The sequence below is a fragment of the Leuresthes tenuis genome, unplaced genomic scaffold, assembly GCF_036924035.1.
Source record: "Leuresthes tenuis unplaced genomic scaffold, fLeuTen1.0.hap1 SCAF_10, whole genome shotgun sequence".
Taxonomy (NCBI): domain Eukaryota; kingdom Metazoa; phylum Chordata; class Actinopteri; order Atheriniformes; family Atherinopsidae; genus Leuresthes; species Leuresthes tenuis.
Genome location: NW_027325364.1, coordinates 29,253,526 through 29,271,621, shown reverse-complemented (window position 1 = coordinate 29,271,621; position 18,096 = coordinate 29,253,526). Strand labels below are relative to the sequence as shown.

Below are 18,096 nucleotides of genomic sequence, written 5' to 3'. Positions count from 1 at the left end.
CCTGCTCTACACCCCTGACTGCACATGTTCCCACGACTGTAACATCATCGTTAAGCTACCTGAACATCAACAGGGACTATGTGGAAAGGGTCTAATTTTTAATGCAAGTTTACATGTTCTTTTTTTTTTTTCAAGAAGCAGCATATTTGTATTGTTTTTAGCACACATACTTTTTAGACTTTTTTTTAAACTTTTTTTGCACTGAGAGAATTACACCTTAATTTCGTTGTCCAGTCTTTCATTGCTACAATGACAATCAAGAGATTCTGATCAGGGAGATCCACACAGGCATGGGGAAGAATATAATCCAAAATGACCAGATAATGAAAAAGAAAAAAATAACAAAAGAAAGCAATACATATAGTTTGTACGACTAATTTTTGTACCGCTAAACCAGCCTCTGCTTTTGTCTGTGTACAATTAGTAAAATGAGCAGCCAGCCTGGTCTGACCTCTCCATTCTAGCAGCATCATTAAAGTTAAGGACAGCCATTGTCTAGATGGATGCAATCTGTTAAGGCATTTCAATTCATTACAGACTTGAAGAACAAAGCTCTGTACAGGTTGGGGTCTGTGAGTATTTAAAGCAAAAAACGGAGGTGTCAAGGTGCCTATAATTGAACATTCATGTCCATACAGCTAGTGAGACACAGCAAGTCTTGCTCACTGTCACATTGGTGAACATTACCCGATTCTCCATTTATGCATACAGTGACTGCATGTGCCTCTGAGTCCTATCAAAGAGAACGATTTGTAAAGTTATGCTGCCATAAAGATTATTCAATTCTTAACCCCACTGGAACTAGTAACCAAGCTATAGTTTTATTACTTTCAATAGATTTGCACATTTCTATGTTTCACATAGTCATATCTACAGAGAGTGGCTGCAAAGCCCCACAGAGAGATCATGGATGATTTGCATGGCAAGGCAGCAGAATTGGCTTTGAGTAGGCTCCCAGACAAACAAACAGGGCATCAAATATGGATGTCACAATTTCACTAACCAACCAAAGATAACCAAAGATACTGTATTGGTCATGTCTCTCTGATAACACTTTACAACAGGAGGACCTTCAGTAAACATTTTTGGTCCAGTTGGAAGATATTAACAGGTGAGGAGCAGCAACATTGTGTAATGTTGAGCAAATGTGTTCTGAATGCTACATCCTGTTAGCACAAATTAATAATTTTTGTAAACGCTGACTTAAGTCACTATTTTTAACCACCATTCTCTGAAGGCAACTGTGTCAACATTTGATATGTTGACATTTTCCATTCCCATGTGAAAAATAAATACACAACCTAAAATTCAGAAGCAGCTGTAACTATATTTTGTCAGAAATTTTAAACTCTCAAAGATTTCAGCTGCTATAGCTAATGCTAGCTTCATTAATTCGTCAAAAATTCTGTTAGTGGCCAACTTTAAATATTGATAGCTACAACAGCTGTTGTTTTTAATTATGAATGCTGGCATGGAAGAGAGAAATGAAAACTCCAAGTGAAAGCTCAAACAACGTGTAAGGGGTTGAATTTTTTTCCCCCCTAAATTTAGCTTATCGTTTAGCTTTACTGTGCGTGCTTAGACAAAAAAGACAAACTGACAAAATTAACCACAGTGGAGCATTTAGCAGCTACAGTCGAATATTATAAAGACCAAAATCAGAGCTAAAAGAGAGTCAAGATTAGACTTCTTTAAAGGTGTTTAGAAACAAGACTCATAAGGAACGATAATGTTGCTTTCTTAATGTGTGATGTATAACTATGAAACTATTTGCTTACAAGCTCAACATACTGTATATCAATATATAATGGGATAAGACAACACTATGTCAGTCTTCTTTGCTGTTCCCCATGTCGCCATAGAAATCTGGTTCCGTCTGTGTACATGACTGATGTTCTCAGCCGGATATGTGAGCTCAGGATCCTGGATTTACAGCAGACGTGCACTCTAATGGAGGTTCACTAGGAGTTAATACTGGACAGTAAACAATTAGAGAGCTCCACATATGTCAACAGAACTGGCGTTACATCCTATAACTCCTGTGTTAGCCAGTAAAGCTAGTTTTTACATAAAGGTGTCTTGCCTGAACTGTCCTTAGTATCTAACGTTAACTGGTAGCTAAACAGAGTTGGAATATGGTATTGAGCAGTAGCTGGTGCAAGATTTGAATGATGCCTCGCAAATCAAGTTTTTCTTTGTTGATTAAATACAAGGAGTCACATTTGTTCAGTTTGTATGCTGTATAAACAATTTGAAGAACATTTTGGACATTTGTTCCCAACAGAATTAAACAGAACTTAAAACATAAAACACCACCAAGTACACAATGAATATCTACTCATTTAAATGGTAGTCTGTGGGGAGACCACACAGTATCAGCACATTTTCAAATAGACAGCCAATCAAAATGCAATTCCAAAATTCTTATAAATTCTTATGAATCATCCTTGTCGGTATAAAATGATGGACTCAAGTTGTTTGGAAATCGTTTTATTACCCTTTCCAGATTGATGGGCAGCAACAATGTTTGTTCCTTCTTGGCTTTGTGTTAACACACACCTGAATTCTGTCAAAACTTGATTAGCACCACCTGGCTGCTAATTGCACTTTTAAATACTATGGAAATGGTAAAGGTGTACTTAACATTTCACACACTGCTTCTGCATTTCGTTTTAATTTTTGTGGTACAAATGATGGCGTGGTGTAATATGTTATCTGAGGTTGTTTCAATCTAATTCTAAGACCTGAGAGGACCAGATCATTTTGTTCCGTACATCGTATCGGATCAAGATGCAATTAGGTGCATGCGTTAAAATTTTGACTCTTGACAAAACTGACTGACCTGCCAAACTTACAATAGTTATTTCTGCTGAACTATCACAGTCACTATGGTTTGAAAAGGAAAAGGTTTGACAAATTACTGGAAAAATCCTATGCATTTCTCTGGATTCAACATGTTTGAAGTGATGATGCTAATCTGCCATGATCATAACAGGAGAGAAACATTTTATGCTGACTTTGTGACACTTTTACTCTTGTGTAACATGCTAAAGCTTGTGATGACAGGCCATATCTCAAATCTCCGTTTTAATTGAACTGCAACTGCTGAAGAACAACCTTTCCAGCAGTTAATCAGCGCTCTTGGACTGTAAACACATCACCAGCTGCAATTCGTCTACAGAGAGCTCACAGCTAACAGGTCTGTAGTGTAATTTACAGTTGATCAGACTAAGATAGAGAAGTCTGCAGTTGCTTGGATATGGACCTAGTACATATAAATAGATACTGTATACCCTGATAGAATATGTACAAATACCCTGCTGTAGACAAAGCTAGGATTTATCATACTTCATTGTAGCATACCTATTTTTAACATTTGTAAAAGAATGTACCAAAGAACAATGTGCAATTCATAAAGCAGACAGCAAAGCTGAGAATTATTTTACAACCAGTTCATGTTTGATGAATATCAAACGTTCCTCACCCCTAATACAGTTGTGCCAAAGCTTACAAATAGCTTTCATTTTACAGCAAGACAGCTCGCCTATTTAAAAATTTGTTTTGACAGGTAGGAAATGCAGAGGGACCTCTACTGTAACATCAATCAAATGCACTGTGCAGTATACAAAATGCACTGAAAGCAAATCTTATACAATGCATTCAGTATTTTACATCTAGATCGCTGTAATTTAATACAAATTTTAAGGACACAGGAAATAGAATTACCTTTACATCATCCATTCAAAGTTAATATTAGAATTAAGCATAAATCCTCCAATCTATATTTGTCATGTCATATAAAACTATATTTGTCATGTTATATAAAATCCATTTTATATCCTATACTAACTGATAATTTATTTGACTGAAAACTGGATATTTAAATTATTCATAAAGTCATTAAAAATTTATGTTTATAATTTATTAATTTGACATTTGGATGATTAACCTTTAAATTATGTGAACAGGAAATCACAAAATAAAATGTGACAATTAATTTTCTGACATCCTTGATGAACCCACCATTAGTTTTGATATTGTTCCTTATAATGCACTTCTAACCTCCTAGAAAACAGACTAAATCCTAGGATTTTGCTGTACATTTAACTTACCTCATGTGAATTCACATAATGTCATTTATTGAACTTGACCCACATTCTTATTTTTCTGCACCAACATAGCTTTTCTCTCAATGTTTGCCATGTGCACAGTTGAACTCCCCACATTATCTCACTCTCTTATTAATTTATGAGTCACGCGGCCAACCTTCGGCAACAAAGCGCAGGAGAAAGGGGAGAGAGATGTGATTTGAATCAAGCAGCACTCAGGAGGGGATAGAGGGAAAGGGCAGTTTATTTCAGGATGCATCTGTACCACTGGTTAGATTTGTCAGAAATCATTTAGAGACGCTCCAGTGGAACTTTTAAATAAGAAATATCTGGCTACATTATCTGAATATGCAATGTTTGTGTATGACTGTGTGTACAAGTTTTAGAAGGAAAACTTGGTTTAATATCAATGCCGATTTTCCAAACTGCAACTATCACAAAGCACCAGAGTAATTCAAACATCACAACACACAGTAGGCCTATCAGGTCCTCAAAACAATTTTTTTTCTTCTTTTATACTGCTGGTCTCTGATTAACCGATTCGTGTCCATTTTGGATAATACAACATAAGCCGCTTGATAACATCTTAAAGGAATTGTTCAGCAGTTTGGGTTTCACAAGACGATACTAGACATTGGTAGTAGATAGTTAGCTTAACTTAGCAAAAAAATTTTACAAAATGCTAACACTATGGAAGAATTAACTAAAACGTACACTATGAAAATTGTAGCGTTTTGTTTAGAAATGTAACATAAAAGGCAACCTAAAAAGGGTATGAAGCAGTAAATGTAATCAGCAAACACAGGCTCAGTCTGAGGTTATTTATCTTAGCTTATCTTATCTTAACTTAGGTTCAAGGAGCTAGTAGGGTAAAGTCAACACAGACTTAGAGTAGTATGGGTGAAAGCAAATGTATGAATCACTGAGTAATGTCCAAATATCTTTAAGACTATTGTGAATGGGTCAAAACACAACTCCAAGGCACAGTCATTCAGCTAACTCTCCGTCCTTGTTAAAACAATGTTAAACTAAGCTAAGCTAATGTGCCGATGGCAGTCGCTTCATACTGTTCAGAGGTGAGAGTGCCATCAGTCAGTTTGTACGACTAATTTTTGTACCGCTAAACCAGCCTCTGCTTTTGTCTGTGTACAATTAGTAAAATGAGCAGCCAGCCTGGTCTGACCTCAGACCAGTCTCAAAGCCCATTTCTAAAATATGAGCTACTACTGTTCACAAAAATTCCAGCTAACCCCACAATGTCTCTTGAGATTTGAGCCCAACAAGAGCACTTTCTTTAATCTCTATAGCTTTTCTTTTAGACCACTTTAGCTGACCTACATGAGAGGTGGAGGAGGGAGCGGTTTAGAAAAAGAAAATGAACAAAAACTGGCAACACCACAGTGGAGTGAGTGGAGGCGACTATACGGGAGGCAAATCGGCAATGCATGTGGAATCTGCAACCTTCCTGTGAATCTTGCATAAAATTAATCCAACTGGCACCTTCTCCCCTTTGTCAGGATACCCTTCACATGTCATGAATATGTCTTGAAGCGTAGATACCTCATAAAACTCTTCCAAAGCCTGTAAAACTGTTCTGTCACACTTACAACCAGACTCAATTGTATTAATGATAGGAGACTGTGTACCTGTAGTGGTATTTTTGACATTCCAAACAGCATTCTATTTTACACTGTTTTCCTTGTCAAAAACAATCAGCTGAAGAGCTCCACAATGTGTCAGCTTTATGAAGAACACATTTATTCACTGCATTCTGAACTCATCTAGTTTTGGTTTGCATTTGTAGGTTCAAGAGCCACTCGATGCTGTTAAGTCCATCAGAGATTATTGCAGTGTTTTTTTAATATCTCAAAATGTTGCCTTAAGTAATAAAATAAAAAACTGACTGCGTCATCTCCTTTAAAGCCACAAATTAAAACATATTGTCTCCATGAAATAAAGCTTGTGGCTCTTATCTTTAAAGAGCCCTCTGAGACCAACAAACATACTCTTTATGCCTAAGATACACCAGCAAATCCAAGCCAATATGAAAGCCAACCCGACAGGCTGTAGATCCAATCACATCAAACAAGCTGAACCCATGCTCCCTTCTCAGGTTTCATTTCGATTCTGCTCCATCCAGTAGTACCTACACAAAATCCTCCACCTGCACTGGTTTTATTTGGCTTGAATTAAACTCAAGTGAGTCAGACAGTTTTTCGAAAAGGCAGAGAAACAAATATCATTCATGTTTTAATGCTCCCCTGCCAGATAAAGATGAGTTCAATGTGTATTCATCAAAAAAAAAAAAAGAGACGGGCTGCCACAATAAATTCAGCCACTGCACTTTTCCACGATCACAAAAATGTCACAGCAGTCAGCAAATTGAGTTAGAAGCAGCGACAGAGCGAGATAGCTGCACAAGCTGCATATTTGAATCCTAACTGCTGGTTGTTTGAAGCCATTTTGTCTGGAGTCTTTTTTTTCTTTTCGCCCCCATTTATTTATTCTTAATCTGCCTTTACATAAAATATGGAATGATCTGAGCCACAGGGAAAAAAGCTCAGACAGAGAAAGCCTGCATAGTTTCAGAAACAGGACATTTTTAAAGTGGTGGCAGTTCTTTTTTTTCTTCCCTCTTGCATTCTCTGCAGAGTAAATTACCATACTTAAATACATCCAAACACCTAGAGCTGTTGTTTCTGCTGTTTCCTGGCTATGTCTGCTTACATGATATAATAATGTAGCCATATAGATGAAGAGAGATAATGCAGACAACTATCAGTAAATAACTAACAGGCTACATTTCTAAATAAACACACACTTTACTTCCGGGAGCAATGAGTGTACGGACGGTATCCCTGTGGTTCTCTGGAGGTTTTTGTCGTTTTCCCCCTTATAGAGCCGCATCTAACCCTTGAATGACATTGAGAACTGCTGCTGGTGTTTTTTTAGAGTGAATAATGAAATTAAACATTAATTTGACTGTTCATCAGTGTTCAGCCCAGGTCAGCTATCTCCTGGGGCACCAGCTGCTGAACCAAGCTAAGCCGAAAAGCATCCATTCTGCAGGAGGACAAACGGAGAAAGAGGGAATGACAGCGAGAAGAGAGGGGTTTCTCTGAGGAAGCATAAGGCTCAAGGGCGAGGTTAGCTGTACTTGAAGGCATTATGGATCATGTGCCAGGGAAAGCAAGACAAGTACAAGCTGCCTTGATAGGGCCTCCAATTTTACTCAATTTGAGCTCAAAGACATCAATGTATGTTTCCCTCCACAACTCTTAGGGAGGCCATTTCAAAGCAAAATAGTCGCTTGCTTCTTATCCTAGAAAACTAATTAATCCTTTGTGTGACTTTCTGAGCAGAAATTGACAAAGGTTTCCCTACGTTTCAGCTTCTTAAATGTGAAAATCTGACTCCGGAATATTAACATTTTATAAGGCATATAACATGGGCATATTAGGAATAATTTGTACATGACTTACCACTGAAAGAACAAACTGGCTATTATGTCACACAATAAAGCTGGTTGTGAGCACAAGTAGATATCCTGTAGTTAACCTTTATGGTAGTTTTTGCTAGAAATGTTTATATGGCTGATAAAATTTTCTTTTTGGATATTTTTTATTCTGATAAGTTAGGGCAGCTATGGTAAAGTCTGAGAAGGGGTTAGGGCTGACAAAATGACAAGACAAAAAGCAAAAAATTGTGAGGAACCTTCCCGTTATGGGGAGAGGGGAAACAACACCCAGCAGTGGTGAATACTTGCCTTTGAAGTGAAAATGGAGCCTTGAACATAATCCTGTAAAATACAGTTCTAAATAAAGCTGCATCAAAATTTCATTAGCTGGTCCCTATAGGCTCACTTTCACCAATTTCACTAGGTGACATTCGACCTCTGTACATCGATTTGATACGCAAGGACTGATTAAAGCTCCTGAGGGTACATATGCTCTCTTTTTTTCTTCTTATAAAACTACAACATGAACGGACTCTCACAACCAACAGTGACAATTAGCTTGTGTTTTATATCACAAGTCACATCCATCTGTGTGTTCGCCGTTGCTGTTAGGTTGTCAAAGCACCTTAAGGTCACAGTGACTACAGGAGAGCATGTGAACAAGATGGACAACCAAAAACATTTTCTATTGTTTTATTTTTCTTTAAGATTCATCGCCTTCAACTTGAGGTTGATAACAGAAAGCGCATCACAATGACTGACAAGTGCTGGGGTGGAAAACTGAGGAGGAGGACATCAGAACAAATAACAATATGTGCCTTAAAGAGAACACTTGCTCGACAGATTCCATAAAACAACAACAATGCTATTCTTCTACGTTTCGTGTAAATTTTGTGGTTTATTGAGAGGAGGAGGAACCCTTGGGATGGTACCACACTCCATCCCCTACCACTTAATTTTAATAACCATAGTGACACTGGGTGGCCTTGGCTATGATTATAAATAAATAAATAAGGACTGTGCAACTTTTCAATTCATTACATGATGCACACTGGCTCATATAGCATCCCCCTGACCCCGCCTATGCCCCCTTTATCCATCCATGTGTGTGAGAAGCCAACAGGAAGTCAGAGAGTGTAGCTTCAAGTGGAGTGATGTTGTTGAGGAACTCCTAATGACTCGATAGTATAGAAATACACTAGCAAGCTTTAGGAACTCATATTTATAAGTGTGCAGAGTTTCTTTCAGGACACAAAACAGGAGGTGCAGTTGCACGAAATGTCATGTCAAATAAGTCTGCATCAACACAAACTGTGCTTATACCCCACATCCCCTAAACAGATCGTTAGTTGGAATAACTTGACAGAGGAAGGTGGTGATACTTTTACTCCATGGGTGTTTTATTTATTATGAACTGAGTTACTATAAAACCACATTCTCTCCTGCTTGCATTGAATGCTGATAAATTTGTATTGCCATCTTTTGAAAGGCGGTGGACCAGGGTTTTTTGTCCTTGATAGACTGTCACCACAAACACTCCAACAATCTCTTCCCACGCAACATCCACCCATACATCAACTGCAAGCACATCAATCGAAACATAATTTAGCCTCAAATTTAAGAGCACAATCTGTTGTCAAAGTTGCTAGAGTGCACTCCAAACGGCCATGTGCTGAATGTTGACGGAGGAGTTCTTTCACATTAACAGTAAGCTACAAAAATGCCTCAAACACAAGCAAAAACAAGATATCATGTTCCCCACAAACCTGACAGTCTGTGATGGCGCTCAGTCCAGCAGCTCGAGCGCTTAGCTGTGGATTTTGTTTCTATCCACCGATTAACACTCATCGCCACAATAAAATCTTAAAGTCCCTGAAAATACCTCACAAAATTATAAGTTGTTGAGTCCCTCACATACATAAGGTGCCTTTAATGTATAGGAGAAGAAAACCTGAACAATGCTCCAATATTAAAAATCGTTTTTTTTTTTATATCAGCAGTTGATAAAAAGATGTTAATGAAATTTAACTCCTGATATGGTGCTTTTGCATGACATTTAGTATATCTGAAAATATACAGATAGATTATGGTGCACATTTAGTGGCACAAGACCTTTTCCTCCAAACTGATCCAGTCTTACTTTGCATAGGCCCACACAGAAACTTTAGAAGTAATGTGTGCCTTGACATTTGATAGCCCTCTCTTCCTGTGTCAGCAGAAAGCCGTCTCCCTCATCACTCCCTTACAGAGTTTAGCAGTCCTCGGGCTTCATTACTGCCCAGGACCAGCCCCCTGGAGGCTGCCTGATCAAAATACTGCCGTCGTCTGCAAAGTTAAACGAAGCAGTGCAGGTATAGACCAACTTGGACGTCTATAGCCAAGAGACTGATTATATCCACATTGTTCTGGCTTACAGCGTAGCCACTCTGCACCTTTGTTTTCTGCATATATTAGGCTTCGGCAGATTGTTTGTGGTGCGACTATCTCTTCTACTTTTCACAACTTTATCATTTCCTGCATCTCTTAGGATACGGTTTCCCTAAGAGTGAGTTTTAATATCTTTCAGAAAAAGTTTTCAGAAGCCTTTACAGTCACTTATAAACAACATGTCCGCACAGCCATCTGATCTCCTGAGCCTCTTTTGTGATGGATTACTTTCCATCTTGTGGCAGAACATCAGAGCCATAAGAGAAGTTATTGAGACAAACAATTTTCATCTTGACTGATGTTGGATTAACTGCATGTTGCACTGTGAAAATGTATCCACTGCAATCCATTATCTAGTAAAAAAATATCTTCTCGACAACACGCACATCATGGCCAGATGCACCACAGGTCAAAATTTATACATTAAAAATAAGTTTTTTGTATTTCACAGCGTTTTCATGAAATTCTGCTTCCTTTTTTTTTTTTTTGTCCAAAGGAACTTTTGTTTGTGGCGTCAAAAAAGCTCCATTTCAGTGTCAGTGTTTGTTCAGCTTTTTTTAACTCTAACCTGAGGCTGTTAAAAGATTATCTGCTCAATCATTTGCTGGCATGGACATTTTTAACTTTTCTATGCCACTGTATGTTATTTGGCGTCAAACTTCTTTTTGAAAAACAGTTGCAGACTGCAATTTTGTTACTGGTGGGGATAAAACTCATGAAGTACAATCCATGTATAGTATGTATAAAAAAAAAAATATATATATATACATATCACTATCAATGGGACTATGCTGTCTGCAGAACAAATACACTGAACAATGTGTACAGCTTTGCAAATAGAGCAAATACTGCCGACTGGGACTACTGGGCTGTCCTGTAATATGATTAGAATGGACATTTTCCATACATTTCATGTCTCCCATTCAGTCTAACTGCAAAAACTCACTTAGTATTAAACAAAATCAATTATTTCTGGTCCAACCTATTGTATATTACATTATAGAGTCCAAAAAGGTGCAACACAAAGTACATCTTTGAATGAGAGGCTTTCATGAAGACAGACACATACTGCTAGTCCAAGGAGAGTCGGGGTGGCAGTCTGTGCATCATGATTGGATCAGCAGGCCTTTGTTGGCGGGTGGGTTAACTCATCCCAGCATGCATTCAATTCCCCAGACACTATTCTCCTTCCTCTACATACATAAGTAATTTAGTGCAAGGCCCCTTGATGACAACAACTCAGAGCCATAGACAGATATGCAGGTGGGATGGGGTGAATGTCAAATGTGAAATTTCATTGAGATTGCAGTTACCAACTAGTCATTATAAGCTTAACTATCATGTTGACAATATAACACTAATTAGTGCATTAATGTCAACGGAGCCGCAAGTACACCGTGTCATCACAGGGCGAGAGTTTGTCCAGGACAACCTGTGTGTAAATGAGAGAGTATGTGGTGTGGCAGGTAAAAACAAAGGTGTTTGCTTTCTTTATTGTTTGGATTTGTTTGTCATGAGTCATCCAGTGATGGTGCCACCAGGCAGGCACCTTTCCACAAATGTATCACTATTATTGTATGTGCCGTGGCACACAGTATATTAAGCACACTTCTCTTACTTGCTGCAGCAGAACATTTAGTTTTCAACTTGAAACTCATTTTAATTTTCCCTTTAAACATTCATTCTCACATTACAGCTTCCACTTCCACAATCAAATATGGCAGGTAGCACAGACTTACTTCTGTATAGAGTTAAAGTAACAGAAAAACAGAGTCCAACTAAGACTACATCATGATTAAGAGCTGCAGGTAAAAAAAAAAAATTTAAAAAGTCCTGTGACAAAGAAGAAGAACTGATGTTAATGGAATGAATATAAATACAAAAGATAGTATGGGATAAATAGCCACAATCAATTGATGAAAAAAAAATGGGAAGCATGTCCACCCACAGTGGTCGATTAAACTGAGGCCCAGGAGCCATGCCAGAAACCCTTTTGCTTTGAGAAAAGCAATGGAAAAAAACTGTTTTGCTTTAAAAGAAAGCCAAGACAAAAGATTATCCAATGGGCTCAACATCAGCAGCATGGTTGTCAAGTTAGTTTCACTAGGCTTAATATGTATTAATTATTCTGAGAAGTTATACTTTACAACAGTCATATTTAATGGGAATGACACCAGTGATGACATTCAACTGTACAAGACACCTCAAACCATTTATTGTCAAGAACAGTGTTGGGATCTTTCAGTTTCTCAGCATGTTTGAATTAAGATTAATTTATTGCCAAAATATAAAAGTATGACAAGATTTCAAGTGAGTTATTGCAAGGTGTCACGATTTACGTTCTGTTTCATGTCTTGTCTCGTCATTTCCTGTTTTATTTTGAAGAATCACTGACCTTCCCCTCTCGTTTCAGGTATCTTGCCCTTCCTCCCGTGTCAGGCATCTGATTGTCTTCCCTGATTCACAAGTGTTTCCACCTGTTCCCCTTGGTCCCTCATGTGTTCAAATAGTCTGTGTTTCCCTTGTCTTGTGCCAGTATGTTGTCTCCACTCATGAGCCTCATTACCAGCCTTACTTCGACCCACAGATTCCATGAGCCTGCAGTGAGCGATTCTTCTGCAGTGCTATCTTGTTTGTAATTTATTCTTGTTCTTAGTCACAGTTTATTTATTCTATACAGTAAGTTTCATAGCCTGGTTTGTTCCTCCGTTTTCAAGGAGAGATTTTTTTTGTTTTTTTTGTTGCAACCTTTCATAGGTTGGACCGCCTCCGTTAAAGGAGAGCTTTAAGTTATAGTTAAATTTCATCGTGCCTCTGTTTTGTAAGAGTGCTTCCTTTGTTTAAATCCGCCTCATTAGGAGAGCGTGTCTTTTAGTTAAACTGTTCATAGCATTCCCGTTTTCCTCCCAGTGTGGAGAGATTTATGTTTAACTTTCATAGCTGCGCTCGTCCTCTGCCATTGATACTGAGGAGAGCGCTTAGGACTTTCATAGCCCTTTACTTTGCTCTGCTTGGAGATCCTCGTCCTGCCTTGCTGTGCTCTGTGTGTTTATAATAAACCCTTTTTGAATCCAAACTGACCCTGCACCTGAGTCCGAGGTCCCTGACACATGGCCTGACGCACATCATTTATTATATATAAATTACAATACATGCATTTTTAATCTCCTTTAAGAGATCTCGTGACATGGGATGAGTTTTATAGTTTTGGACATAAAAGTGAGCAATACAGAGACGGCTGCTTTTGAGACTCGCAGGACCTCAGTCCGCTGATGATGCTGCACAGGAACCTTTCTATGGCCAGCATTGAGCTAACTGCTAAATAACCTTAATTTTGTCCTTGTATGCTGTGCTTTAATTCCCAGAGTTTCACAATGTTTTCCCTGTGGGTTTTATGCGTGCAAGATGGCATGATCAGTAATCATTATGGATGATCTGCTTTTAAGAGCAACTGCACAGATCATTTCATTAAATAACAGCACTGTCCAACTTACCTGCTTCACACCAACTAAGCAAAAGTGTGGCACAATTATGTCATTTATCAGCTTCACATCTCAGAGGTGTAACTTACTATATGAACAGAAGACAGTATGGTGAACGCAAGGGTAGCTGTGAGAGGACTTTTGGAAATAAGTGGAAAGCAGGAAGCTAGAAATCACCACAAATCATGGTCCCATTTAGAATCAAATAGATGAAACAGCAGAGAACTTCTTTCCATTTTGCAAGTGTGGTTTCAGCTGTTTTCAAGCTGATCTACCGCCACCTCTGAATGTCCTGTTCCAAAAGAACAAGATTGCAATGGTCAAAACATTTAACTCGAGGCCTCAAAACAAGAGTCTACTGGGAGAGGTCACAGTGTCCATGCACAACTACACATTCAGTCCATGGAAATAATTCACAGGCCGCTACAGAAAGAAATGGAGGCAGAATAATGAAAGCAATTAACGATTTCCTATTTGTTGAATAAATGTCTGTCCAGAGCATAGAAATCACAACAAAAAATTCAAAAGTAATAACTTTTCATTTTGGAGTAGAATCAATAACGAACCTCCAAATCAAGCCTTTGGTGTGTGTCACACCACAAAAGCTCTCATCCAGCATGAAAGATTCAGATGAACAGTGCTCCAGTTACATTTTAATGAGCACATGTAGACAAACAATCAAGCAGGGAGTATGCTGCACACTCAGCTTTTCAATAACAGTGAGACAGTCGAAGTGCGAAGGCTCTGGATTCACGACCTGCGCCTCTTGTCCACACTTTTCATTAATCTGAGTCAAATGTAAACTGCAGCGTTAAGATGTTTGATTCAATTTTAATGAATGTCTTTTAATTACCCTCTTCCACTGTATTCACACTGAGTGTTGTTGGAGATGACTTGAGGGAAAAGAAGAGGAGCACCATTATTAAAAACCCAGAGATAAAGCCACTGCTTAGAAATCTCTGACAGACGCACACATTTCCTCAACCACTTTGCATCTTGATCAGCAGTTAAGCGAGGGAAAATGTATTGTTTCATATTCAGCAAATATGCGAGTGAGCTTTTGGAGCGTTTGAATTTCAAGATGGCAGCATATTACAATCATTTTGAGCATATCTGAGTCATCGACTGTGCTGACACAGCTCCCAGAGGATGGGGGCTGGCCTGGTTTCATCATCTTCTTACACACAGTATGCTGAGTACACACACACGCTGTGTGAAGACGGGCGGATGGATGCAGCATTGTGAGAGCACTCAGTCACCATCTTATCATAATACTTTGACACTTTTTTCTTCCCAACAGAAAGTTCCTCCTGTAAACACAATCGCATAGATTTAGTGCTGACTTAGTGACAAAGTTGGTGGCGTGCGACATGGCAAATGAGAGAAATACAAGCTTAAATTAACACAAAACATGACACATTATACGTTTAATTTCTTCTCCTTTTGCAGCCATTTTGTTGCAGATCTGTTACACTGTGCTTTGGAGCAACATCCTGTTACAATGTACAATTCTGGCCAAGCTTTTGCTGTCTCACATTTGACTAAATACTTAAGTGTACAGAGTTCAGGGTCGACACAAACATGGAAAAGGCCCATGTCCTGTGACTGCGAAACAAGCCCAAATCATAACTTCTCCACCGCCGTGCTTGACAAATGGTGTATGAGGTGTTTGTGCTGATATGCTGCATTTGGTTTTCACTAAACACAGTGCTTTTCAGAGGCTTTCTCTTGAATACCCTTTTCAAACAAGCCATACTTGTTTGGTCTTTATCAAACTGTACAGTTCTGAACTTTAATATTTGACATGCTAGCTGAGGCCTGTAGAGTATTAGATGTAGCTCTTTGGATTGTTGCACTTTTTCTCGGCATTCTACAGTTTGACCTTGGGGTTAACTCGCTGGGACGAACTATCCTGGGAAAATTATTGAAGGTTCTCTGTGAGCATTCATGTGGAAATGGCCTTGTAACCCTTCTCAGATTGATGGGTAGAAACGAGTTCTTCTCCAAGATCATTGCGGATGTCCTTCTCCCTGATATCGTGTTAACACACATCTAAATGCTCCAGATCTGCCAACGGCCCAAATTACTGCTTGTGTAGAGGTGCTCACACTCACAATTCTTGTATTCAATTTTTCCCCACACACTGCTTCTACGTTTTGGATTATTTTTTGTGAAATCAATAACTGCGTACTACGTCATGTCTTGTTGATGTTCATGCAAGTTTGTATTTATTCTAAAACTGATGAGGATCAGAAGATTTTTTTTTTGGTCCACAAACTTGAAAGAAGATGTACTTTCTTTTTCACATAATTGATTTGGTGAGACATGAAAATATTCACCAATAAGCCACAACATTATGACCACAGGCATAATACTGGGTAGGTCCCTCTCATGGCGCCAAAAGACATCTGATCAGTCAGGATGTCAACAAAGAACATATGGGGATGTCTTCAAGTGTCTGGTAACAGGACATGGCAACAGATCTTTTGCAGTCTCTGTAGACTACGCTTGCTTGCCACAGATAAGATTCACAAGTTTAGAACGTCTAATGAATAATCTAGAAAATGACTGTCTGGATTTTATTCTAGAATGGGCTCTTCACAGAATTATTTCCCCAGTGAAATTCCTGTTGAAATCTACGATTACACGGGCTGCAAAAAAAAAAAAAAAAAAGAAAAAAAAAAGAAGAAAAAAGCACAGTATTAGATTTATTCTAGGTAATATCCAATTTGAAACCAAACCAAAGCTGTGAACACGCGAAAACATTGTTTTTGTTGCACATACCAAACCTCAAATATACGATGCAGTGTGTGCACTTCCACTTCAGTGTCAACATCCAGAAAAGCCATCAATGATTTATGCAGACTGTACGCAACTACAAGCCACATTAAAAATGCAGGAGGAGGATTGTATACTAAGTTTCCAAAACTTCCTGTATAAAAGGCTCAATGAGAGTATTAGCACCTGTTGTTGAATTGCTGTCGGACATTTAACTGCTCTAAAATGTGATAAGTGAAAATAGTTCAAAAGTAAGTGTATGTCTCAAATTTAATAATTCAAACTGACCTGAAATCAACCACCTTTTTTTTAACATAAATGTCTCTTCTCATCCAGTTATTTGTGAGTCCCAGCTCACCAGAAATGTCAGCTATTATCAGCAGAAACCATTTTGAAACCCCAGAGATAAGTGCATAAGAATAGATCAAAAGTGACACTGTGCTGACCTTTTGGTGCTGAACATCTTGGCAGCGTCTTCTTTCTCTTGCTCAGAGGCTTCAGGAGTTCGAGGTTTGATGTTCCCTTTTCAAACCTGCAGGAAGTGCACACGCACAAACACAAACACACACACAAGGGGACAGAAGGAGAAAAGTGTGAGATTTTCAGCATCACAGTAAATCGCCCTACAGTCGTCTGCATGCCTCGGCCACGCTGACCTCCTCAGCCTTCATTAGATGGCCTCCGACTGAGTGATTCAAATTGAATGGGCATGGCGGGAGGCAACCAGCAAAGCATAACTCTGCCAACACGGCAAAGACTATGCATGGATTCAAATGGCATTTCTAATAATTATGTGCTTTACCTCTCCACATCAGCATCCATTTAAAACCAAATGGAATTAATTAGGGCTCAAGCTCAACCGGAGCAATTCAATTGTAATTAAAAATGGGAAACTATATATCTGCTCGCGAGGCAAACATGTCACATGCAGGCCATTAAGTTACACATTCTCTAAAATGATTAAACCCAAAAACTTGGTCTCTCCGCATTTCATTTCTGCTGTACCTACCACATTATCTAATGGCTGAGAGTTAGCCTCTGCTCTTTTATGTAAAGGTTATCAGGGAGTGTGGAGAAGGAGCTGAGGTAAAAGGAACAAAGGGTTCAATAATTCATGCAGAGGTCTATACAAGCCTCAATTCTCACCCTCTCTGGTTTGTAATGAGATGAGTGGAGGCCCAGAGGTAGGTAGGGTAAGATAAGGAGAATGGAGTGATTACAGCATTCACCTCGGCCATGTCTGCCATCACTCCCTCTTGTCTTCCACCAGCTTGACGCATTAGCATGTGCGCTTTTGCACAACATCTCCCTCCTTGCTTCTGCACACTGACAGGGAGAACAGGAGCGCCAAAAAAAAGCACAGGGACGGGTTACAAAAGTAGCGTGATAGCGGAAACATCTGAAAATTCCTTCAGATGACACAGAAACCACACATGTACTCAACGCTGTGAGTAACTGAAAGCAGAACACCTGTCGAGTTTCTGGCTTCCAGAAGGTAAAAGCAAGAGCAGATACATGACTTAAATTATTCCCATTACACCAGATCATGTTTGGCAGACCAAGCTAAGAAAACAACAATTTTTCAGACTTCCTGTAGGTAATACTAATGGCTCCGAGAGAGTAATAAATACTTTCAAGACTGACGTAGACGAGGTAATGCAATTAGGTGGCATCAGGATTAATCACCGTCTCACAGGTAGAGGGCAAACAAAACATGCACTCTACCAAACGTATATTCAGAAATTCAAATTCAGAAACACACGATTCAACCACACAAAAGCTGTGTTTGGATGTAAACTGCAACCTAATAATCAGGGTTAGGAATCTCATGGAACCTCACGTT

At 38.8% G+C, this 18,096-nt stretch overlaps 1 protein-coding gene across 3 annotated transcripts in view; it reads right to left on the bottom strand.

The window, feature by feature from the left end:
* The window catches only part of oxr1a (oxidation resistance 1a), a 146,589-nt gene that overhangs the window by 114,579 nt on the left and 13,914 nt on the right, over nucleotides 1-18,096 (bottom strand). For all 3 annotated transcript variants that reach the window (XM_072394876.1, XM_072394878.1, XM_072394879.1), the window contains exon 2: nucleotides 16,700-16,785. In XM_072394876.1, coding sequence (XP_072250977.1) covers nucleotides 16,700-16,716 — 17 coding nt within the window. In that variant the 5' untranslated portion in view covers nucleotides 16,717-16,785. The remainder of the gene's footprint in view (nucleotides 1-16,699; nucleotides 16,786-18,096) is intronic.